Below are 24,832 nucleotides of genomic sequence, written 5' to 3'. Positions count from 1 at the left end.
CCTTTCCATCATATGGAGAGAGACCCAAAATTCTCTCTTACAGGCTTCATCACGCATGAAGAAGTTCGCGGATAAGAAAAGAAGAGCTCCCCCCGTTTTTTCCCCTGGAGACAAGGTATGGCTCTCCGCTAAATATGTCCGCTTCCGTGTCCCTAGCTACAAGTTGGGACCACGCTATCTTGGTCCTTTCAAAATTTTGTGTCAAATTAATCCTGTCTCTTATAAACTTCTTCTTCCTCCCTCTCTTCGTATCCCTAATGCCTTTCACGTCTCTCTTCTCAAACCACTCATCCTCAACCGTTTTTCTCCCAAGTCTGTTCCTCCCACTCCTGTTTCCGGCTCCTCGGACATCTTCTCGGTCAAAGAAATTTTAGCTGCCAAAAAGGTCAGAGGGAAAAATTTTTTTTTAGTGGACTGGGAGGGTTGTGGTCCTGAAGAGAGATCCTGGGAACCTGAGGACAACATCCTTGACAAAAGTCTGCTCCTCAGGTTCTCAGGCTCTAAGAAGAGGGGGAGACCCAAGGGGGGGGGTACTGTTACGCCGAGCGCTCCGGGTCCCCGCTCCTCCCCGGAGCGCTCGCTTCACTCTCCCCGCGGCAGCGCTCCGGTCACGTCCTCTGACCCGGGGCGCTGCGATTCCGCTGCCAGCCGGGATGCGATCCGCGATGCGGGTAGCGCCCGCTCGCGATGCGCACCCCGGCTCCCCTACCTGACTCGCTCTCCGTCTGTTCTGTCCCGGCGCGCGCGGCCCCGCTCCCTAGGGCGCGCGCGCGCCGGGTCTCTGCGATTTAAAGGGCCACTGCGCCGCTGATTGGCGCAGTGGTTCCCATTAGTGTTTACACCTGTGCACTTCCCTATATCACCTCACTTCCCCTTCACTCCCTCGCCGGATCTTGTTGCCTTAGTGCCAGTGAAAGCGTTCCTTGTGTGTTCCTTGCCTGTGTTTCCAGACCTTCTGCCGTTGCCCCTGACTACGATCCTTGCTGCCTGCCCCGACCTTCTGCTACGTCCGACCTTGCTTTTGCCTACTCCCTTGTACCGCGCCTATCTTCAGCAGCCAGAGAGGTGAGCCGTTGCTAGTGGATACGACCTGGTCACTACCGCCGCAGCAAGACCATCCCGCTTTGCGGCAGGCTCTGGTGAAAACCAGTAGTGGCTTAGAACCGGTCCACTAGCACGGTCCACGCCAATCCCTCTCTGGCACAGAGGATCCACTACCTGCCAGCCGGCATCGTGACAATAAGAAATTTCTTCAGCGCACGTCCAGCACAAAACCATGAGTTATATTACAAGAATCTGCACCACAGTATACCAACCTGTTGGGATCACATTAATAAATGACCTAATGACATAAAGACTTGAACCTCTAAATGTATGAACAATACTTCAGTCTCGCAGATCTCTGTGTGTCTGCTCGTAGCAGTGTATTGCTGCTACAAGCGAACACACTGGCACAGGCAGGGGGCTCATTCAAGAGTCTGTTTTGCAGAGTAATAGACGCTGCAGATCTGTTATGTGTGACCCTACCCTTAGTCAGTATTTTGGTTAGCCAGAACCAGGAGTTAATTCATAACACAGAAGAAGGTGCAAATCCTCCGTTATAGTCTTTTTCTTTGTTGGTTCCGTTCCTGGTTTTGGCTGATCAAAATACTGACCAAAATACTATTTGCGTACCCAGCCTTAATGATTCTGGTGAATTGTTAATAAATCTTTGAAGAAATGTTGACAATATTTCTTTAAAAAATGATGTCTATAACAGTGCAATAAGTAAAATCTAACACTTCCAATAAGATGCCATTTAAATAGTAATTAGATTTTGCAACCTTTTAATGTTCTCTGCATTGTTATAAACATTTTAATCAGGATCCCTGGGACGGCCTATGTTTTATTTATGAGCACTTAGGTGGGACTAATGGTCCTTATCATCCATTCGTTTTGCTATTATTACATTTATGTGGACTTAAACAGCTATTACCCTCACTGGGCATTGTATTCATTTCAATTGTTGAGTCTACAAGTAAGGATTATTATTTCTGATATAACAGCCAGGATTGCATCTCAAACAACTCTAGTAATTATTTCCCATTGTTAAACGGTTATTTTTGCCATATCTCTATATTTTCACTGGTTTGTCTTTCATGTTTTTCAAGATTCTCTTTGTTTATAACAATCTTGCCTCTTTTCTAAATGTAGTACCCCATGATACACTGCTCAAAAAAAATAAAGGGAACAAAGGGAATGAAGATAACACATCTGAATGAATGAACTAATTGTATGAAATACTTTTGTCTTTACATAGTTGAATGTGCTGACAACAAAATCACACAAACATTTTCAATGGAAGTCAAATTTATCAACCCATGGAGGTCTGGATATGGAATCACACTCAAAATCAAAGTGGGAAACCACACTACAGGATGATCCAACTTTGATGTCATGTCCTTAACCCCTTAAGGACCAAGCCCATTTTCACTGTAAAGGAAAACTGTAAGCTTGCTCCCCCTACACTAACCAGTGGTACTGGCTGATGCGACAGACGCTGATCAGTGTGATGCTTACTGTGCCTGGATCCGCCCAATATTCCTCCCTCCGCCTCTCCCTCTTCTCCCCACTCTGTAATGAAGAGGGAGAGGTGGAGGAATATTGATGAGCTGGGCGGTGCAGCAGCCAATGGCAGTGATGTGAGAGTGCCAGTTAACACCGCCTGTACCAGTTAGCACTTAATTAGCATATAGGAAAAAACGAAGATATCGGACGAACAGCCGGGCGGATCCGGACACAGTAAGCATCAAACTGATCAGCGTCCCCCGCACCATCAGCCAGTACTGCTGGTTACTGCGGGGGGGGGGGGGGGGGGGGGGCGGGTTGTAGAGCAAGCTGACAGTCTTCCTTTAAGGTCCAGAGCATTTTTTGCACATCTGACCACTGTCACTTTAAGCATTAATACCCCTGGGATGCTTTTACCTATGAATTTGATGCCGAGATTCTTTTTTCGTGACATATTCTAGTTTAACATAAATATAAATTTCCGTCGATACGTCCATCATTTCTTGGTGAAAAATTTCAAAATGTCATGAATTTTTTTTGCATTTTTCTAACTTTAAAGCTCTCTGATTGTAAGGAAACATTCCAAATAAATGTTACATTGATTCACGTATACAATATGTCTACATCATTAAGTTGACATGTTTTTACTTTTGGAAGACATCAGAGGGCTTCAAAGTTCAGCAGCAATTTCCCAATTTTTACCAAAATTTTCTAAATCTGAATTTTTCAGGGACCAGTTCACTTTTGAGGTGGATTTGAAGGGCCTTCATATTAGAAATACCCCATAAATGACCCCATTATAGAAACTGCACCCCTCAAAGTATTCAAAATGACATTCAGAAAGTTTGTTAACCCTTTAGGTGTATTATAGGAATAGCAGCAAAGTGAAGGAGAAAATTCTAAATCTTAATTTTTTACACTCGCATGTTCTTGTAGACCCAGTTTTTGAATTTTTACAAGGGGTAATAGGAGAAGAAGCTCCCCAAAATTTGTAACCCAATTTCTCTTGAGTAAGGAAATACCTCATATGTGTATGTAAAGTGTTCAGTGGGCGCAGTAGAGGGCTCAGAAGGGAAGGAGCGACAATGGGATTTTGGAGAGTGAATTTTGTTGAAATGGTTTTTTGGGGGCATGTCGCATTTAGGAAGCCTCTATAGTGCCAGAACAGCAAAAACAACCCCACATGGCGTACTATTTTGGAAACTACACCCCTCAAGGCATATAACAAGGGGTATAGTGGGCCTTAACACCCCACATGCGTTTTACGCCCACATATGGGGCATTTCCATATTCAGGAAAAATTGCCTTACAAATTTTGGGGGTCTGTTTTTCCTTTCACCTCTTGTGAAAATAAAAAGTATGGGGCAACACCAGCATGTTAGTGTAAACATTATTAATTTTAACAGGCTGGTGTAAAAGGAAAAAAAGCCACACAAAATTTGTAGTGCAATTGCTCTCGAGTACGGAAATAGCCCATGTGTGGCACTAAACTCTTTCCTTGAAATACGACAGGGCTCTGAAGTGAGGGAGCGCCATGCGCATTTGAGGACTAAATTAGGGGTAGACATAGGGGTATTCTACGCCAGTGATTCCCAAGCAGGGTGCCTCAAGCTGTTGTTAAACTCCCAGCATGCCTGGACTGTCCGGAAATGCAGGGAGTTGTTGTTTTGCACCAGCTGGAGGCTCAGTTTTGGAAACACTGCCGTATGATACGCTTTTCATTTTTATTGGGGGGACTGTGTAAGGGGGGTGTATATGTAGTGTTTTACCCTTCATTTTGTGTTAGTGTAGTGTTGTGTTTTTAGGGTACATTCGCACTGGTGGGGGGTTACGGCGAGTTTCCCACAAGGAGTTTGCGATGCGGGGGAAAATTTGCCACAGCTAAAACTTGAAGCAGGAAATTCACTGTAAACCCGCCCCTGTTAATGTACCCTCTACATTCACATGGGGGCAAACCTCCAGCTGTTTCGAAACTACAACTTCCAGCATGCACTGACAGACCGTGCATGCTGGGAGTTGTAGTTTTGCAACAGTTGGAGGCACACTGGTTGGAAAACCTTCAGTTAGGTTCTGTTACCTAACTCAGTATTTTCCAACCAGTGTGCCTCCAGCTGTTGCAAAACTACAACTCCCAGCATACTACAACTCGCCCAAGGGCATGCTGGGAGATGTAGTTATGCAACAGCTGGAGGTACGTAACTACAACTCCCAGCATGCGGAGACAGACGTTTGCTGTTCGTGCATGCTAGGAGTTTTAGTTTTGCAAGATCTGAAGGGCCACAGTGATCTCCAAACTGTTGCCCTCCAGATGTTGCAAAAGTACAAATCCCAGCATGCCCAGACAACAAACTGCTGTGTGGGCATGCTGGGAGTTGTAGTTTTGCATCATCTGGAGGGCTACAGTTTGGAGACACTGTATAGTAGTCTCCAAACTGTAGCTCTTCAGATGTTGCTAGGCAACAACTCACCGGCTTCCGTAGGATCTCCTCACCACGGAGCCGCATCGCAGTGCTCTGCCGCCCGCCGCCAATCGCCCTTGGTAAGTGACCTCCGGCGCCGGTCACATTACGGTTCCCCTGCTCTGCCCGGACTACAGTGGGTGGGCAGAGCGGGGAACCAAACTTTAACCCCCCCGATCTGCTATTGGTCGGTCGCTTCTGACCGATCAATAGCTGGGATAGAATGGTTGGCACCCAGATCTTCTTTATTTTCTGGGTCACTGGAGACCTGTATGACCCGGAATCGCCGCAGCCGCCACTCTGAATTGACGCATGACCCCCCCCCTGCGAAGACGTGGAATTCCCACAGGCGTACAGGTATGCCCTTGGTCCTTAAGTACCAGGGAGCCAGGGCGTACCGGTACGCCCTTGGTCCCTAAGTGTTTAAAGCCAAGGCAGTTATGCAAATTGCATTAAACAGCTGGGTATTCTGTTTTCAGTTTCCTAAACGCCTCTTGCAGATGAAAGCAGGCCGGAGGGGTCCGGGCCCTTTTTCTCACCTGGGAATACCCTTTTCACAGCAGCTAGGGCTATTGTAATGTAACAGTCAAGCAAAGAAACAATGCCCCGCACTACTCACAACCAAATAAAGTCCTGGGTGTATAGCAGAGTTGATACCAGCAGTCCCGTGCTCAGCGGAGAAAACAGCAGCGTTTAGAAATCCTCAGAAAAGAAACAAACCACGGCACTGGGTATATGATGCAAATAAAAAGGATTCCTTTATTGTTGCATAGCGGGTAACAGAAGTGAACAGTCAGGCAGCCTAGTGTAATGTAACATTAAAGACACACATTTATGAAACATGTAATTCAATATTCCAAAAGTGTGAGATCAGTGGGACTGATCCTGAGTAAATGGGTGTTTAGTAAATTTCTGGGAAATAGATTGGTGTAAATATTCATATCACAGTACTTGGGAAAGGCCTTAGGGGTATTTTAGCTATGAAAGGAGGCATACAGTTCTGAATCCTGGTAGATGCTTGAGCACAGGATACCTTAGTGTTTCTCTATAGTAGTCAAGCATGGTCATAGGAATTTTGCGGTGTCTCAGCACCAATGGCTGTCGTGTGGCTTTGGACTGTCTCGGGCAGCTTGGCAGCACTGTTATATTTATTCTGTTACAGAGTAATATATTTTTCTGAATTAAATATGGTATCATTATATGTATATGTGTTTTTCATGTTACTGTACCTTTAATTGAGAGCAGTGAACCCCATGTGACCCTGCCTGCCAATGGGAACTCCTAAAGTCTCCCCTGTATAGTGTAATGCAGGGGAAGAGTTAGCCAGTTCACCCTAGTGTGGCTCCTGAGCAACAGCTTAGCTCAGGTGTGCTGTGTGTCTTGTGCTCTGAGGAGAGGCCTATTTCAAATCTAATCTCTCAACTGGTCATCCTGCAAGGATTACTTGCAGAGAGCAAATTCATGCCCATGAGGACAAGTCTTCAGTACCTTGACTGGACCATAGCTACCAGGACTCAATCTTCTGTCTCACAAGTCAGTATAATTCTGTTTGGTGTAAGCACCACAAGTCCCAGCAAGGAAACAGGGCTCCCAAGGGGTTACGCTGCACTATCTCACCTAAAGCTAGCTGTAAGTGTATTATCATCTTCACCTAGCTCAGTAAAGACAGTTATCCATAACCTGACATTGGTTTGTTCATTTACTCCCCGTGTCTGGCTCAGGAGAAGCTGTCCCCAACCTTGGACCATGTATAGGATAATGGTGCGCTGGCATCACGAAGTGATCAAGTAATCTTACTAACTCCCCGTGAATACCACAATGTCGTGGTCTGGGGCTGCATGAGTGCTACTGGCACTGGGGAGCTACAGCTCATTGAGGGAAATATGAATGCCAACATGTACATACTAAAGCAAAGCATAATTCTCCCCTATCAGAGACTGGGTCAGAGGGCAATGTTCTAAGAAGATAATGACCCCCAAACACACCTCTAAGACCACCACTGCCTTAGTAAAGATGCTGAGGGTAAAGGTGATGAACTGGCCAAGCATGTCTCCAGACCTAAACCCTATTGAGTGTGGTGACAGTGTGATGAGGGCAGTTGGAATTACCCTTGGGGTAGATGGCATTAATCCGTTGTATTTGTGATGCCAGGGTATGGTTTATCCTCTACACCACCCGAAGGAATACCACTGGATCCTGGGCTATGCACGGGGGCAAAAAAATTACTCTGACGCCAAGTTACGGAACAAAGGCAGTTTTACTGAGTAAGACAGATGTAACAGTCTATACAGCTTGGCTAGGCCCAAGGAGGTGACCAGTGACTTCAGAGACCACAGGGCTTGCTGGGACTTATAGTGGACTTGGACAATTTGATGCAGGGCCACGCTGACTTGAGACAGACTTGACTTGGACTGACTTGACTGAGACTGACTTTGACAGACTTTACCCCGTTTGTAGCTTACCAGGTTTTGACTTACACCTGTGGGGCAGTAGACTTGTGGATCCGTGGCTGCGTGGTAGACTTTGGGCCTTCTTAGGACACCAGACACTCTCTCAGGACTTGATCTCACTGCAACTCAGCACTAAATGGGGAGACTCAGTAGGGGTCCCATAGGTCACCCTGTAGGTCACTATGTACATTACACCATATAACACAGGCACTTAGGGGAATACATAAGACACAACTATAGGGGGGGTGGGGGCAGAGGTTACTGACATGGAGTCTGCCTGACAGGGCAGCAAGGGTGCAGGGGTGCCACTCCTGTACTGGGCCCCCACATGAGCATCTGTGGGGCACCCTGGAACAGAAGGTGGGGGAGCACAAGGTCTCTAACATCCACCATCTCTGTGATGTTGACATCGAGGAGTGGAAGGGGACTCCAGTGGCAACCTATGAAGGTTAACTGAAAAATAATAGTGTCCCCCATACAAAATATTGACACTTTGGGCCCAATTTGGACTTTTCCACTTAGGAGTGTACTCACTTTTATTACCAAGGTTTAGACATTAATGGCTGTGTTAAGTTAGGGGATAGCAACATTAAAGGAGTAGTCCAGTGGTGATTCAGTGGTGAGCAACTTATCCCCTATCCTAAGGATAGGGGATAAGTTGCAGATCGCGGGGGTCCGACCCCTGGGGCCCCCCGCGATCTCCTGTACGGAGCCCCGACAGCCCGCTGGAAGGGGGCGTGTCGACCTCCGCACGAGGCGGCGGCCGACACGCCCCCTCAATACAACTCTATGGCAGAGCCGAAGCGCTGCCTTCGGCAATCTCCGGCTCTGCCATAGAGATGTATTGAGGGGGCGTGTCGGCCGCCGCCTCGTGCGGGGGTCGACACCCGCTATCTCGGCGGAGAGCCGGGGCCCCGTACAGAGAGATCGCAGGGGGCCCCAGCGGTCGGACCCCCCGCGATCTCAAACTTATCCCCTATCCTTAGGATAGGGGATAAGTTTTTCACCACTGGACTACCCCTTTAAACTCTGTTAGGAAATGTGTAGAAAAACAGAACAAAATTGCTCTGTTTTTCTATTCCTAGATAATCCCTTTACATGCCCTATCAATACAGGCCCATACAGTAATTTATGCACAAATGTTCTGTGATAATTGACATAAAGCATTTGGCTAGAAACACCATCACTATACAGCAATAAAGTGCAATTATTAACCTTTACTCTAATTGCCTTTCCAAAAAAAACATATCTATTTACATCACCCAATATTTACATCACATAATATTTACATCACATAATATTTACATCTCATAATATTTACACATTATGCATCTGCCTATTCTAATGATATTACCATCATATACTACTCTAGACTTTTTTTTTTTTTTTAAAGCAGTACAGGAAAAACGTTTCAGTAATTCATTGCACAACTACGTGCTTATGACTTGAGGGGAGGAGGTGAGGACGAACCGGCTGATTTGTCCGGTTACTTCCTTAAACTCTAGAAACACTCAGTAGCCTGTTCCTTCTTCCTTCTGTATTTTACTTCCCTGTTTTCGTACACAGTGTAAAAAAAACTACAAACCTCATTGCCAACTATTGAGTGTTGAGATATCGCTTTATACAGGCATAACTGGCCATTCACAATGACTCAACTGCTTCCTGAGGACATTAGGAACATTATAACAGGTAAATGATGTGGGGTGAGGCGATGTGTAGTCTGCTGTACAGGTAGATACTTATAAGGGATCTGTATGGATTTATGTTATGATTGTGTAGATCAGCAGAACAGGTTAGGAAGCTTTGCACTTACCTATAATTATTCCCCTGATGGCTTCGGCTGTATGGAGAATATTGTAGTTTAACATATGTCAATGCATTATGGGGGGCAGAGAACAGAATCTGTTTCCTGCAAACATCAATGACTACATCAGTGTTTCCAAACCATGGTGCCTCCAGCTGTTTCAAAATGACAACTCCCAGCATGCCAGATGCTGTCCGTGCATTCTGGGAGTTGTAATTTTGCAACAGCTGGATGCACACCAGTTGAGAAACATTGGTCTCTACAATCATTTTGTTTCTAGACCAGTGTTTTCCAACCAGGGTACCTCCAGCTGTTGCAAAACAACAACAACTTCCAACATGGCAAAGGGTTTCCGGGCTTGCTGGGTGTTGTTATTTTGCAACAGCTGGATGCACAATGGTTGGGGAACTCTGGACTCTACAATTATTATGTCTCTAGACCAGGGTTTTCAAACCAGGGTGCCTCCAGCTGTTGCAAAACTACAACTCCCATCATGCCAAAGGCTGTCTGGGCATGCTGGGAATTGTAGTTAAAAAAAAAAAAAAAAGCTAGAGGCACCCTGGTTCGGAAACACTGCTTTAGACAGCACATTTGTACAAGTCTAGTCCCCAGGATCCTGGTTCTGGGACCAAATTGGGATTTGTTAATTCCAAAGCCTCTTAACTTGTGTAGTCAATCTCATGATATGTGCGCAACATATTATATTATAATGTGTTATAAAGGTGCGCAAGAATGTAACTACTACAAATACTGTATTATGGTAAAGATGTTTCATCTCTTTCCTTTTCTACAGACTAGGTAAACCACCATTTCTACCAAAAAAATACCAACCATGGTTAAAAGATGACATGGCCGTAGAGGCGTGGCTTAACCCAGAATGTGATTTTACTCTTAGATCAGGTTCATTGTTTGTCTAAACTATTTACATTTACAGCAGTGTTCCCAACCTGGGTGCCTTTAGCTGTTGCTAAACTTCAACTCCCAGCATGCCCGGACAGCCTTTGGCATGCTGGGAGTTGTAGTTTTGCAACAGCTGGAGAAACCCTGGTTGGAAAACACTGGTCTAGAGACATAATGATTGTAGAGACCAGTGTTTCCCAATGGTTGTGTATCCAGCTGTTGCAAAACTACAACTCCCAGCATGCCCAGACAGCCTTTGCCATGCTGAAAGTTGTTGTTTTGCAACAGCAGGAGGCACCCTGGTTGGGAAACACTGCTTTACAGATGCTTTGCAGTCATGGTGACTAACATAGAGAAGTCCGTAGTCGTAGATGCCGACTAGACTGTGCTGAGGCTTGTAATTTGACAGAGCGTTTTATTTATCTCTATACCTATAGATCTAGTATCAATGATATGGTAATGTTACAGTATGATGCATGTTAGCTCTACACACACGTGGTAGCCACAGGGTGTTAGTAAGAATACCTGATCACTTTGTGACGCCAGGGCACCGTTATCCTATACACGGTCCGAGGTTAGAGACAGCTTCTTCTGGGCCAGAGATGGGGAGTAAATGAACACACCGGTGTCAAGTTACGGATAACTGTCTTTACTGAGCTGGGTGCAGATGGTATTACATGTACAGCTGGCTTTAGGTGAGAGAGTACAGCGTAACCCCTTGAGAACCCTGTTGCCTTGTTGGGACTTGTGGTGCGTACACCAAACAGATTAATACTGACTTGTGAGATGGAAAAATGAATCCGGGTAGGTAGGGTCCTGTCAAGGTACTGAAGCCTTCTCCGCAGGGGCATGAACTTCCACCATGCGAGTAATCTTTGCAGAATGACCAGTAGGGGGATTAGATTTGAGCTAGGCCTTCCCTCAGAGCACACACCTAAATAACACTGTAGCTCAGCTTGCTGGAACTAAATTGAAAAACTCCTCCCTCCACTACACTATACAGGGGAGACTTTATTGATTCCCATTGGCAGGCAGGGTCACATGGGGTTTACTGCTCTCATTTAAGGGTACGGTAGCATAGGAAAACATATATACATAAATTCTGCCATCAGTTCCCATTAAGCCAAAAAACAAAGGAAGGACCAACATATGTGAACTCACCACTTGTATTCTATAGTTCATGGTACAGATCTTATTATCATGTCAAAGCTTTAAAATGTTTATGTTAATTTAGATAAGTCTGAAAAATTACTATTAGATGGACTGTTTCCTCATTGCGGTAACAGGTGTAATGCCGCTCATGTAGTAATAGTATCATAGTGTCACATATATATATTTTTTATTAAGAACTGTCATTTTTTTGGTCACAGTTGTCACAGTCAAAGTTGTGGTTTCTTTTTCTTATTAAAAACAAGTACTAAGTAGTTTTTGTATAACAGGTTCTATATACAGTGTTTTTACTGTATTTTTGGAGAAGGCCACATACATTTTGTGGGTTGAAGAAGTAGTTTAAAGGGGTACTCTGCTGCTATCCAAAGGATAGGGGATAGGATGTCTGATCACGGGGGGTCCCGCTGCTGGAGCCCCCTGTGATCTACCGCAGAACCCTGCGTTCTGTACAAACACTGGGTTCCTGGGGCAGTGATCATGACATCATGGCCACGCCCCTTGTGACATAATGCCCCGCCTCCTCCATTCATGACTATGGGAGGGGGCGTGTCATCAGACATGCCCCCTCCCATAGACATGAATGGAGGGGGCATGGCATTACATCACAGTGGGTGTGGCCGTGACTTCACGATCACGGCCTCCGGCTCCGAGCGTTCTGAACAAAATGTTCAGAACGCTGGAGCACTGGAGTACTCCTTTAATAAAACAAACAAACAATTAAAATAAAAAGTATATTACTAGCAAACACAGGCCACTAGGTGCTATAGACTTCAAACCCTTCGCCCCACTCCAAAAGCTAAAACAGGGTTCTCCACCTATCATGTGCAATTTAGAACTAGTGCTTAAGCTTTCTTAAGAGGGGTCTTTGGGATCTTCCATGATCATACAATTATCCTCTACTCTGCAGGTAGGGGGTAAGTCTTAATTGTTGGGAAAACCCTTGAAAGAGTTTGTCCAGGCGTAATCCCTGTGAACCCTTACCTATCCTAAACCATGACCCTGTTTAGCCCTTTATCACCCTGGACTACTAGAAAAGCCTCCATCAACCTCTTTACCACACTAGGCCACCAGGGTTTTCTATAGGGGTACCTTCACTACCCTGGAGCACTAAGAATATATTGATTAACCATCTATAAACCTTAGACCACCACCTATGTTTGCATTAACCCCTGTACCATCTTATTCCATTAACCCCTGTACCATCTTAATGTCTGCATTAATTCTTTGTTTTCTAATAATGTTAGTGAAGGTTCACCCATTGTGTTGTTTTTTGGTGTTTTGTTTTACATTACACTTGTCAGACTATATGGGCCAGAATTTGACACACTGTTCTCTTTTATGCTGCAAAATTATGATCGGTGTAGAAAAACATTGATACTGCAAGTGTTTACAATACATATCTACAGCTGTTACAGGCAACAAAGCTGTGGTTATACGTTTGCAGACAATAAAGTCCTTTTATACCAGTTTAGCTGAAGGTTATTATGGTCAGAACAAGTCATAAAAATGTAGGAATCATGTAATTGAGAAAACCACATTATGTTTAGTAAGAGCCTTGTCCCTCTTGATTTTACAAGCATCTACAAGCATTTAGAAAAAGAATGTGCCGTCTGAGGACTCAGGATCCTCATTTAGTCAGAAGTATATGTAACATTCATTCTTTAAAGGAGTACTCTGCTCCTAGACATCTTATCCCCTATCCAAAGGATGGGGGATAAGTTGTCGGATCACAGGGGTCCCCAGCGTATCTTTGCTGCGGCACCCCAGACATCTGGTGCACAGAACGAACTTCACTCCGTGCCAGATGACTGGCGATGCAGGATGGAAGCTCGTGATGTCAAAGTCATGCCGCATCAATGCAAGTCTATGGGAGGGGGCATGACACCGACACTGCACCTGATGCTCTAAACGAACGCAGGGTGCCGCCTGGGGACCCCCGCGATCAGATTAGATGTCTAAGGGCCAAGTACCCCTTTAAGTATATGATGGTTAATTATCCCTGTGATGGGTAAGTATCCGATTAATATTAGTGAACCAACACTCAGATATTAGAAATCCAAAATGTACAGAGAAGGAAGGAATGGCACTCACCGCTTACTGTAAATTCTTATCTTTTATTCTTCATAAAGTGCAGGTGCTTTAAAAGGCATTTCACCCAGCCGGGTGCAGGTAACAATTGTTTCGCTCTGGCTTGAGCTTCAACAGACCCTCCCTAACACGTCATGAAGGATCCACGGGGCGGGGATTACGAGCACAATGGGTTAGAAACAGTGCAAAATCCAAAAAACACACAGTTAAAACCACAAAACAAGTAACTACAAAAATAACCCTAAATCAATCCTGTCATTTAATCCTCCTAGTTCTTGTGCACCCGTTTTTAAAATCCACTTCGCTTCAATCTCGCGGAGGATTTTTTCATTATCTTTACCTTGAGTACAAATTAACCTTTTAATTCCCATAAATTTTAAAACGCTTGTATCTCCATTATGTGCCGTATTAATATGTTCTATTAATCTCGGGGAGCCTTTGTCCAACTTAATTGACCAAGCATGTTCCCGAAACTGTGTATTTAGTGCACGAATAGTGCTTCCTACATAAAATCTCCTGCAGGTCTAAACTAATGCATACACTGCAAAGGAGGTTTTACAACAAATGAATTCAGTAATATTTTTTGTTTGGCCACCAATGGAGATGCATTTTCCTGGTTGGAAATATGCGCACCAATTACACCGTCCACACTTATAGTTTCCTACTACTGCGTTTTTTTCTAACCATGTTTTGTTACTTTCCTTTTCTTTGTACTTACTACGTACCAATTCATCTAGTACATTTTAATCAGGTGAGAGCCATTGTTACTCTTTTTGGATGTTTTACTAAAATATTAGACCACTGAACAAATTCTCCTAATTGTTGTTTTTATTACCTTTGCAAGCATTGAGATTTTCTGCTATTGCCTTGAGAGTTGTTTTGCAGAGGACAAACTACTTTTTGTGACAGTCTATGATCTGTGAACTAAAACTTAAAGGGGTACTTCGGTGGAATACTTTTTTTTTTTTTTTAAATCAATCAACTGGTGCCAGAAAGTTAAACAGATTTGTAAACTACTTCTGTTAAAAAATCTTAATCCTTCCAGTACTTTTTAAGGGCTGTATAGTACAGAAGAAATGCTTTTCTTTTTTGGATTTCTCTTCTGTCAGGACCACAGTGCTCTCTGCTGACCTCTGCTGTCCATTTTGGGAACTGTCCAGAGCAGCATATGTTTGCTATGGGGATTTTCTCCTGCTCTGGACAGTTTCTAAAATGGACAGCAGAGGTCAGCAGAGAAAGTGTGGTCATGACAGAAGAGAAATCCAAAAAGAAAAGTTTTAGTTTTAGTGTACGGCCGCTAATAAGGACTGGAAGGATTAAGATTTTTTAATAGAAGTAATTTACAAATCTGTTTAACTTTCTGGCACCAGTTGATTTAAAAAAAAAAAAAATAAGTTTTCCACTGGAGGACCCCTTTAATAAAGAAATTGGATAACTAGAAAAATCAAAAGTAAATATAAACAAAATTGAATTCAAACTGGTTTGTGCTTAACATGTGGTCACAATGATGTAATAAAGTGGAGTCCACCCAACAGGAGAGTTGTTTCAGTGTACACCCTGCATTACAGTGGTCCCTCAAGTTACAATATTAATTGGTTCCAGGGCGACCATTGTATGTTGAAACCATCATATGTTGAGACCATAACTGTATGGAAACCTGCTAATTGGTTATGAAGCCACCAAAATGTCATCCAAAAATAGGAAAAAATGAGAATTCAACAAAAATAAGTAGACAACTAATAGAGATAAAGCAAATCTTTATATATAAAAGTAAGAAAGATCTGCTGGGAGCTGTAAATCACTGTCTATTTCAGTGTTTCCCAAAGAGGGTGTCTCCAGCTGTTGCAAAACTACAACTCCCAGCATGCCCGGACAGCCTTCGGCTGTCCGGGCATGCTGGGAGTTGTAGTTTTGCAACAGCTGGAGACACCCTCTTTGGGAAACACTGGTCTGTGTAGAGGACAGAATCTTCTTCAGGGTCCTGTAAAGAACACGCAGTGTCGTAAAAATAGTAAAATGGAGCCGCCCTCACCTGATGCCCAAAGGAGCAGCTAACCCTGGCACAGAGTACAGAACATGTAATACCTCCCTGTACTGTAGGGGGCGCTACCAGACACCGGTCAGTGCATGCACTTTAGGACTACAGGGGTTTTACCAGTGAAATGTACATTCTGATTGGTCGGTTCTTCCAGCCCTTGACACGTTTCGCAGATTCCATAGCATTGTATGTTGAGTCTGGTTTCAAGTTACAATGGTCCAGTAAAGACCATTGTATGTTGAAACTATTGTATGTTGAGGCCATTGTAAGTTGAGGGATCACTGTACTAGATGCTGCAAGAAAAATATGGATTTGCATTGTAACATCCTTACACAGTGCTGATACTTCAAGCAGTGAGAACTCTCACAATTGATGCAGTGCATATTTTCCTGGGCTAAACTATGAACACTTTTGCTACTGGTTTCATTATCATTAAATAGCTAAGGATGCTGTGACACCACAACTTTTGACAGTTTCGTGATACACCCTCTCGTTCACAAGATATGTGGGTTAATAGTTTTTCTGACAATTCAGGGAATCGTGAGATAGCGGTAAATGTAATTCTAAAAACGTCAACTTCACTATAAAAACGGACTAAATCAGAACTATCACTGATCCAAGCAGCTGGCATAGACATAACTTTTAATTATTCATATTAAAAAACCCTTTAATTACTAACTAGGTCAGAGATAATATACATGACGCACAATTATACATGTAGTAGCAAGATATACATCGCAAAATAATGATCATCAACCCATAGAAATAAATAACTATTAAGGTTATGGTCATACATTGCATGTATGCAGCATATTTCATGCTGCGCAGTGGGAAACATAGTGCGCATTCTCCTATGAGCAGACATACAGGGCTTCCCACCAGACTGTACCACACAGGCCTGTCTATATACCTCACTGCACAGACAGGGCTGCTATGAGGATGTCCTGTATGTCTGCTCATAGGAGAATGCACAGTGTATTTCCTGCTACGCACTGGATTTTGCACAGCATGAAATTCTCTGTGTATACGTAATGTATTACCCTACCCTTAAAGGGGTACTCCGCCCCTACACATCTTATCCCCTATCCAAAGGATAGGGGATAAGATGTCTGATCGCGGGGTCCCGCTGCAGGGGGCCCCCAGGATCTTGGCTCCAGCACCCCGCTGAATTCATTACTGCACAGAGCAAACTCGCTCTGTGCGTAATGACGGGCGATACAGGGGCCAGAGCATCGTGACATCACGGCTCTGCCCCCTCGTGACATCACGACCCGCACCCTTAATGCAAGTCTATGGGAGGGGACATGATGACCGCCACGCCGCCCAGCAGCGGGACCCCCACGATCAGACATCTTATCCCCTATCCTTTGGATATGGGATAAGATGTCTAGGGGAGGAGTACCCTTTAATGTTATGTTGCGTGGTGTTCCTCTCAGATTGAATGGGAGTTCTTAAAGGGTTATCCACCATAAAGGTTATTTTAGTATGCACCTGCCAGACAGTAATGGACATGCTTAGGAAGGATTTGTTCTTGTCTTGGGGCTAAATGGCCATATTGTGAGATTATCATAATGTTGTGGCTATCTTTTTATGAACTGGGTATTTCCTGTTGGAGTTCGATCTCTTAAACTACACATCCCATAGTTCCATGTTTCTAAGTGTGAAGTTACTTTCCTCCCTCCCACACATCAGCCACCCCACCCATCAAAACACAAATGAGCTGCATCTATTAAAAATTTTCTAACCAGGGTGCCTCCCGCTTTTGCTAAATGATCTCTCTCCCACCCAGCGGTCGCTCCACGCATTGAAGCAGACAGGCTCCCTTTGCACACCTGATTAGTGATGTCAAATCTCGACGCACTGCAACCTGGGAAAACCCGAGACCTGAGTAATTTTGTGTGCTGTTTAAAACAAATATTGTGGGGAAAATTGTCACATACAGGTAAAGACAATATATTATGAACTACATTAACCTTACAGCCCCTGTAGCATAGTCAAATAAAAAAAATAATCCTGGAATACCCCTTTAAAGTATTCTTAAGGCTAAATATTAGTAGTAGCTTGTAATGCAGAAAACAGAACCTCGACTTGGGATCCTATACTTTAGAGGATCCTTCTTACTGGCCCTACCTATATGGACACCTGCAATGCTGGCAGTTTGCAGCCTCCAGCGTGTACCACATTCTGCTGCCTACCTTGGCCATACAGCATGCATGGGTCTTCCCCCCTCCCCCTCACTGAAGGCTCCGTACTGCTCCCTCCACACTGTCTCACCCAACAGCAGTGTCTGGTGCATCTAGCAGGGGCCGCACGAGGCCTGTCTCTTTAAGGGGTCGTACATGCCTCTGACTCCCTCCAATCCCTGACTGCATCTCCTATTTAGGGGCCATCCATCCTCACCTTCTTGCCTGAGCTACAAAGTGGTCATCAATTGTGAAAGTTCAGTTGATTGTGCTGTTCTGCTGTATCCCATGTTGCCTATTTTGTGATGTTGCCTCTTACCTGACCCCTTGGCACTTTCCTAACTCTCCTGGTACAGACTTCGGACTGCTGGATTACACCTCTGCCTGCTATTGAGCTAAACACGATCTGCACCTGTGATATTCAGCTTTGATGTTCTAAGCTCCAATTCAGCTAAAACATCTAGCCTGTCTAGTCTCTACAGACTCTGCTGCTGTGCCTACTCCATCTAGCCTCAGCTAGCCCCACCTGCTTTGCACCAGGTTCTTTTGGCCTGCTTAGTCAGCTGTCACTTTTCCGGGACCACCATTGTGTCAGCCACCTGGTATTTCCCTGCAGCTAAGAACAGCTTCCGTATCTGGAGCGGGATAAATGTTGAAAACCAGGGAGATACTTAGATACCGCTCTAAAGTTTGGCCCAAAGCCAAACCGGTAAGTGGCACAGTGGGTTCCCAACCATTGTGCGTTACAACACCCTTGATCCTACATACTTTCTACTAAAGAAAGTGCTCTAAAAAGGATTTTAATAAAATGTTTCTACACACGATCTCTGCTCAAGACCAATCTAGTATCTTATTACTGTACTTACTAATTTCCTGATGTATTTCTCTGTGTAACTGTCAAGGTTTCTTAGGGGACCAATAACGGAAGAGGAGAAGGAAGGAAAAAAGATTTACTCTAATAGGCTTTCTTACTTGGCCTAAATAGTTGCTCCACTGATAAGGGTCCACACATCAGTAATCACCCAGAAGTATATGGTATTGGAGTCCCTCTCAGCTCCTTCAAAATTACCAAATGTGAGAATATTAGTCATACAAGCCCCCATTTGGAGACATCAAAACTGTCATAGTAGCAGCATGATGGCCTAAGTGCCATTATGGGCCATATCATCCATTATGCCCATTGCTTTTTTTTTCTTTTTCTTTCAATAAAGGAGTACTGTGGTTCCAAACAACTTATCCCCTTTCCAAAGGATAGGGGATAAGTGTCTGATCGCAGAGGGTCCAACCGCTGGGACCCCCACGGAGATCTTCTGCACGACATCCCAGCTCTCCCCAGAAATGGAGCATGTCAAGCCCCACACGGAGCGTCATAATCTGTTTCTGGGGAGAGGCGGGGTTGACGTACAGGAGACCGTGCAGGGGGGGATGGGCATTGGGGGGGGGGGGGGGGTCCCAGCAGTCAGACCCCCTGCGATCAGACCCCCTGGCCTTGGTTGAAGCACCAGTGTAGCAAGATTGCACGATAAACTGTACTAGACCTGTGGGCCAGACACAGTGGGACACTCGGCGTAAAGTTAGTTAGGACTTGTCATACACCAAACCATATAAACTCCATGAAATTGTTGCATTTCACTCCTTTACCTGTTGAAAGTGCAACAGAGCCATGGACTTGTTTATTCATTTATGGTGGTCCAGATATACAGATTAGAGGAGCTGGCTTTTTGAGAGCATAGAGCACATCTCGAATTCTGTTTTATATGGTCCCCCTGAGCAAAATACAGAAATTTTCTGCTGATGTAGTTCACCTGAATTATTATTCTACCTGTCTTTTACCCAGCATTCTGCATATGTATATGTTTTCTGTAACCAGCTGATTCTACCTAGATGAGATATAGCGGAGAGAGGCAACCCAACTCTACACATGTTCATCTGCTCTATTATAGGTCATAGACAAACATGTTCTGTTCTCTACGTCACTTAGTATCGTTCACATATTATATTTACTCCTCCTTCTCCCTCAATACCCTTATACCACTCCTCCCCATATCACCCTGACTATTCTCTTCTGTTCTCCTCCCTTACCCCCAAAGTTAATTTGTGTAATTCCACCGGTTGGTAGCCGCTGTGGTGCAGCGTGTCCTGCTGTTTACTTCGGTTGAGCCACATGATCGGTTCTCTCTCCTCACTGCAGGTTCCGGACTTCCTCCTCTGCACCATCCCAGGCGGTTACAGCTTATGGCTGTAGGGACCACACACATGCATTGGCTTTAAGGATCAATGTGTGTCCCTGATTACTGTCCTCCTACAATCCTTGCCAAGCACCCCTTATATGAGAGCACTCCTCTATTCCTGTGGTGCCTGAGCAATATTGTGTATCATTACAGCAAAGGTCTCTGTCTATTCTTCTGGGATCCTGTGTTCTTGACCAAGCCTGTTATTTGGCTCTGCCTTAACCTGACCCCTCTGTACTTGTCTGCTTCTCCAGTGCATGACCTGGATTGTCAACTATGCCTCTGTCTGCTGATCAAGCCTGCTCAACCAGCCTTCATCTCAGTTCCTCAGCTTTGCTGTTCTAACAGCTCCAGCTAAGCTATACACCAAGTCAGCACTGATTCATCAGACTGTTGCTGTACTAGTATAATTTAAAGCGTCTACTATCCCTGGCCTGCCTGGCCAGCTGCCACTTATCTCTGACCACTCTTGCAGTAGCAACCTGGTGTCTCCCTTGCAGCTGAAGTCCAGCTTCCACATCCTAAAGCAGGATAAAGGATGAAAACCAGTTCAACGCTTAAACTCGGCTCCCTAGTTTGGCCCAAAGCCAAACTAGTAATTGGCACAGCAGGTCCACACACGTTGGGGAGTTACAATTTGTTTATTATTGTTTGTTGAATCATTGGTCAACTTCTAGACCTTTGTCACTTGTTTCTAGGGTTTTTGCTGCTTTTGGCTTCCTGATTTTTAAAAGTGACGCATATCATCATAAATTTACGGTATAGGGTAAGTTTTTCTTTCATCAAAATATCTCTCCTCAACAGTTTCAGAGTGATTACTTCTGCTTCAAAATGTGCCACCTTTGCGCCAAAAAACACAGATATCCTTTATAGGTTTTGTCGAGCATATTTTTCTGTGCATCATGTGGCACAAAATCAAACACAAAATGGATGTAAAAACAACTAATAGTACCAGAAAAAAATTAATTTAGTTCCCCTAATGTATTAGTCTGTTTAGTTGTGGTATATAGTACAATATGGCTGTTTTTGTACTTAATAGGCTGTAATAGGGACAGAAATTAACTGCTTACTGCATGCCTTTGGCATTTTTAAAAATCGCCATTCATCGGCTGTTCATCGCATCGTGTAATAGGACATGGTGGCCTGCGAATGGCCAAGTAAGAGACACATGAACAATCCAGTGATCATTTGTATTGCCCTTCCCACCTGATACTGAAACGTGTAATAGGATCAGTAAAGTGTCAATCTACAAGATCGGCGCTTGTATTGGGCAGGGGGTCGGGCTGTGTAATACAGCCCTTAGTTACATACAATTCAAACCAATACCTAGCACTTTTAAACTCTTAAATATTTAGCTTATTTGTAAAAGTTCAAATATAAAAGACAAAACACTTCATGTTCAGGTGACCTTTCATTTTTTTTAACAAATTTACTCCACTGAAGTAGGAAATTAATTCTTCAAATGGAACTTTTCGTACAGACCACAGAACTTTCAGCCACATTGGTTATATGAATATTTAATAACCTTGTACTTACGAATCTGACCTGCAGACAGATAATCATTTAAGTATGAAAGTGGATCAATGTAACGAGGCTAAGAGTTTATAGAATGTCATTTGAGGTTTTATTTTTTACATGCAAGTTTTCAATGTCTTTATTATGGGAATTCTTTCTAATGCTGTCCTCCTGGATTTGCAATGGAGCTTGATACAAAATGGAATGCAACATATTGGTCTATTATTCATGCAGATAGAATTAGTGCTGAGGTCCAAGGTAAGAAAATTGCGGATCTCTTCCCAAATCTTCTCCACCTAACATTTTAGTCTAGTTTTAGTCAGCTGACTAAAATGTTGATAGATATTAGTGATGTTTTAGTCATCATAACTTCAAGACATGAAAAAAATTGTTGGTACCATACCGCCCTTCCGCTAAAGACAGAAAAACCCACAATGCTCCCTGAAATAACCTAAAACTGACAAAAGAAATAATGAGTACAAATTTACTGAAAATTACCTGATGAAGATCAGACATTTCTTCTCAATTGTGGTTAAACAGAGTAATTTTGAAAAACAAAATAAAGAAACGGTCTTGGACAAAAATGATGGTCCCCTGAACTTAATATTTTTGTTGCACAATCTTTTGAAGCATTTACTGCAATTCAGCAATTTCTGTAACTTGCAATGAGACATCTACAGGTACAGTATATTGGCCCACTTCTCATAAGATACTGCTCCAGCTGTCTCAGGTGTGAATGGTGCCTTTTTCAGACTGCACGTTTCAGCTCCTTCTATGGATTTTCAATAGGATTTTGATTAGGATTGATTGAAGACCACTTCAGAATAGCCCAATGTTTTACTCTTGCCCATTCTTTACCTCTTATCCATATGCCCCCGTTTTATAGTCCTTAAGGACTGAGGGAGTATGGGTACGCCCGTGGGAATTCCGATCCCCGCCGCTGGCCGGTCAGGAACCGGACCAAGGTGCCTGCTGAAATCATTCAGCAGGGGTCCCGGCACATCACTGATGGGGGTCCTTAAACCCCCACATGTTGGCGATCGCAGGAAATCGCCGGTCAATGCAGATCGGCAATTTTCGGTGATTCCGGTTCCCGACGCACACCGGGCGGGGATCGGAGCCGGATGCCTGCTGAGTGCCAAGGGGGATACTGAGGATCCCCCATATTGGCGATCGCCGCAGATCGCGGATAAATACTAACCGGTGGTCTGTGGCGGTTCCGGGTCATCTGGGTCACGTGAGACCCGATGACCCGGATAATGATGATGATCAGTGGTGTAATATACACCAACAATCATCATCCATACAGTACTGGGGGTCTGCACTGTTGCCACCCCACAGTACAGCAGTGATTGGGCGGCCGTAGTGACCGCTAAAATCACTGCAATGTGGGGAGGGGGAAGGTGGGTGCAGGAGCACATTGCTCCATTCTGCCCACCATTTCCTAGAGTTCTGGTGTGCAGGATGGAGCCCCGTACTGCCATCTCCCCCCTCACATTCCAAAAAGTGTGAAAAAATGCCCCTTGCCCCCTTTCTGTGGCCCCTCGGCACAGAAAGCAGTCAGGGAAAGCATTAGATTAGGTAGGGACAGTTAGGGATTAGTTTTTTTTTGGCTTTCCATCTGTAGGTGTCCATGGGTCCGTAGCACCTTTAGCTGCTTGACTCCCACCCTACAGGGTCACTGCGGTCTGCCCCCAGCTTTTTTTGGGGGGGGGGGGGCGCAGATCTTTTTTTTTTCAGCACACCATCTGTAGGTGTCTGCAGGTCCGCAGAACCTAGCTGCGTGACCCCGGCCCTACAGACCTTTATTTTAATTTTTTTGCTAAATGTGTGCCCGGGCCCTCTTAGCTATAAAAGAGCAATTCGCCATGGTTAGCCAAAGACCACCCGCAGCTGATCAGTCTTGTATTACTGATCAGCGTTTTTTTGTGGTGAAGGCGTTTTTCGGGGATTAAAGCGTCTTTTTATTTTTTTCACCTATAGGCGATCCGTGCCACCAGTAGCAGGCCTGTGCTGTGTGGACGGACCGCACCTTTGTGTGCAGCCTGCCCCACCGCTGTCAGTGATTTATCACTGATCAGCGTTTTTTGAGGGGTTCAGGCGGGTGCTTTTTTGGGGTTTTTATTAATTTTTTTATAACATTTTTAGTTTTTTTTGTGTGGGGCTCTGTGTACGTGCCAATAGCCACTGTTCTGGGCTGAGTGGCCAAACCCCCCACTGACTTCTGCTCCCCCTGCCGCCACCAAATGCTAATCATTGTGCACACCACTGATTAGGTAAAGGCTTTTTTTTGGCACAGGGTTTTTTGCACTAGAGGTCTTTTTTTTTCTGAGCTTCTTTTTTTAGTTTAGTTTTATTTTATATTTTTGTTCTTAGGGCGGGTTAGTTTGTTAGTTAGGTTAGGGCGGGATAGAGTAGGTCTCGCACCACACCACATGCAGCACACACACCATTAAAGTTTCCCACCCACATATAAACACTTAACCCCCCCCCCATTAGAGTAAGGAAATGGCCCGCACGGCATTTCAGCAGAGGAGGTATATTCCTTACTTGCCTCTGACTCTGAAAGCGCCACAGAGGACAAGAAAGACCCCACCTTCCTTATTTCCTCATTCTCCTCATCATCTTCTGATGATGAGCCACCAAGGCGGAAGAGATACCGCCAGGCGAGGCTGCAAATCTCCTCTGCTCCTGACCCTGTGTCCCATGCCAGTATGAGTCCCCCTGACGCTCATACTAGTCAAGCCCCCAGCCAAGTTTACTGGTGCCCCGTACCGGCGAACTTGTCTGGACTGAGCCAGCGGACCACGAGCCCGTGGTTTCTAAGTTTGTTGGCGACTCAGGAATCAAGATTGACATTGTCGGGTTCACTGAAATGGACTATTTAATTTTTTTTTTTTCAGAGACGACTTTGTCAATCTGACGGTTGACCATACGAACCTGTACGCCCAGTCAATGCAGCTGAAATGAAGACATTTTGGGGCCTCGTTCTGCATATGGGTCTAGTTAAAAAAAAAACTGTTCCAGGCAATACTGGAGTTGGGATGTCCTCAACCAGACCCCACTCTACAGTATGGCCATGGCATGTCCCTGCTTCGAGGCCATTCGGACATGTTTCCATTATGTTGATAATGCGCCATGTCCCCCTGGCCGGTCATCAATCATTTCGGGGCCAAATTTTGGGAGGCCTATGTCCCTGGGCGGGAGGTTCGCTATTGATGAGTCTCTCATCAGATTTAAGGAGAGACTCAGCTTCCGGCAATACATCCCAACCAAGCAAGTGCGGTATGGCATGAAGATGTATAAACTTTGCGAGAGTACCTCAGGGTACACTTGCAAGTCTATGGTGTATGAGGGACGAGATTCCCGTTTTGAACCCCCAGAATGTCCCCCCACTCTGGGTGTTAGCGGGAAAATCGTTTGGGGCCTTTTGCACCCATTGCTAGA

The 24,832-nt window shown here is 44.6% G+C and overlaps 1 protein-coding gene across 2 annotated transcripts in view; it reads left to right on the top strand.

The window, feature by feature from the left end:
* The first annotated feature begins 8,979 nt into the window (after positions 1 to 8,979).
* SKAP2 (src kinase associated phosphoprotein 2) overlaps positions 8,980 to 24,832 on the top strand; it is a 363,619-nt gene continuing 347,766 nt past the window's right edge. For both annotated transcript variants that reach the window (XM_056519850.1, XM_056519849.1), the window contains exon 1: positions 8,980 to 9,145. In XM_056519850.1, the coding sequence (XP_056375825.1) occupies positions 9,103 to 9,145 (43 nt within the window). In that variant the 5' untranslated portion in view covers positions 8,980 to 9,102. The remainder of the gene's footprint in view (positions 9,146 to 24,832) is intronic.

The sequence above is a fragment of the Hyla sarda genome, chromosome 5, assembly GCF_029499605.1.
Source record: "Hyla sarda isolate aHylSar1 chromosome 5, aHylSar1.hap1, whole genome shotgun sequence".
Taxonomy (NCBI): domain Eukaryota; kingdom Metazoa; phylum Chordata; class Amphibia; order Anura; family Hylidae; genus Hyla; species Hyla sarda.
The sequence above is the reverse complement of the archived record's forward strand: the minus strand, read 5'-3'. Positions and strand labels throughout refer to the sequence as shown.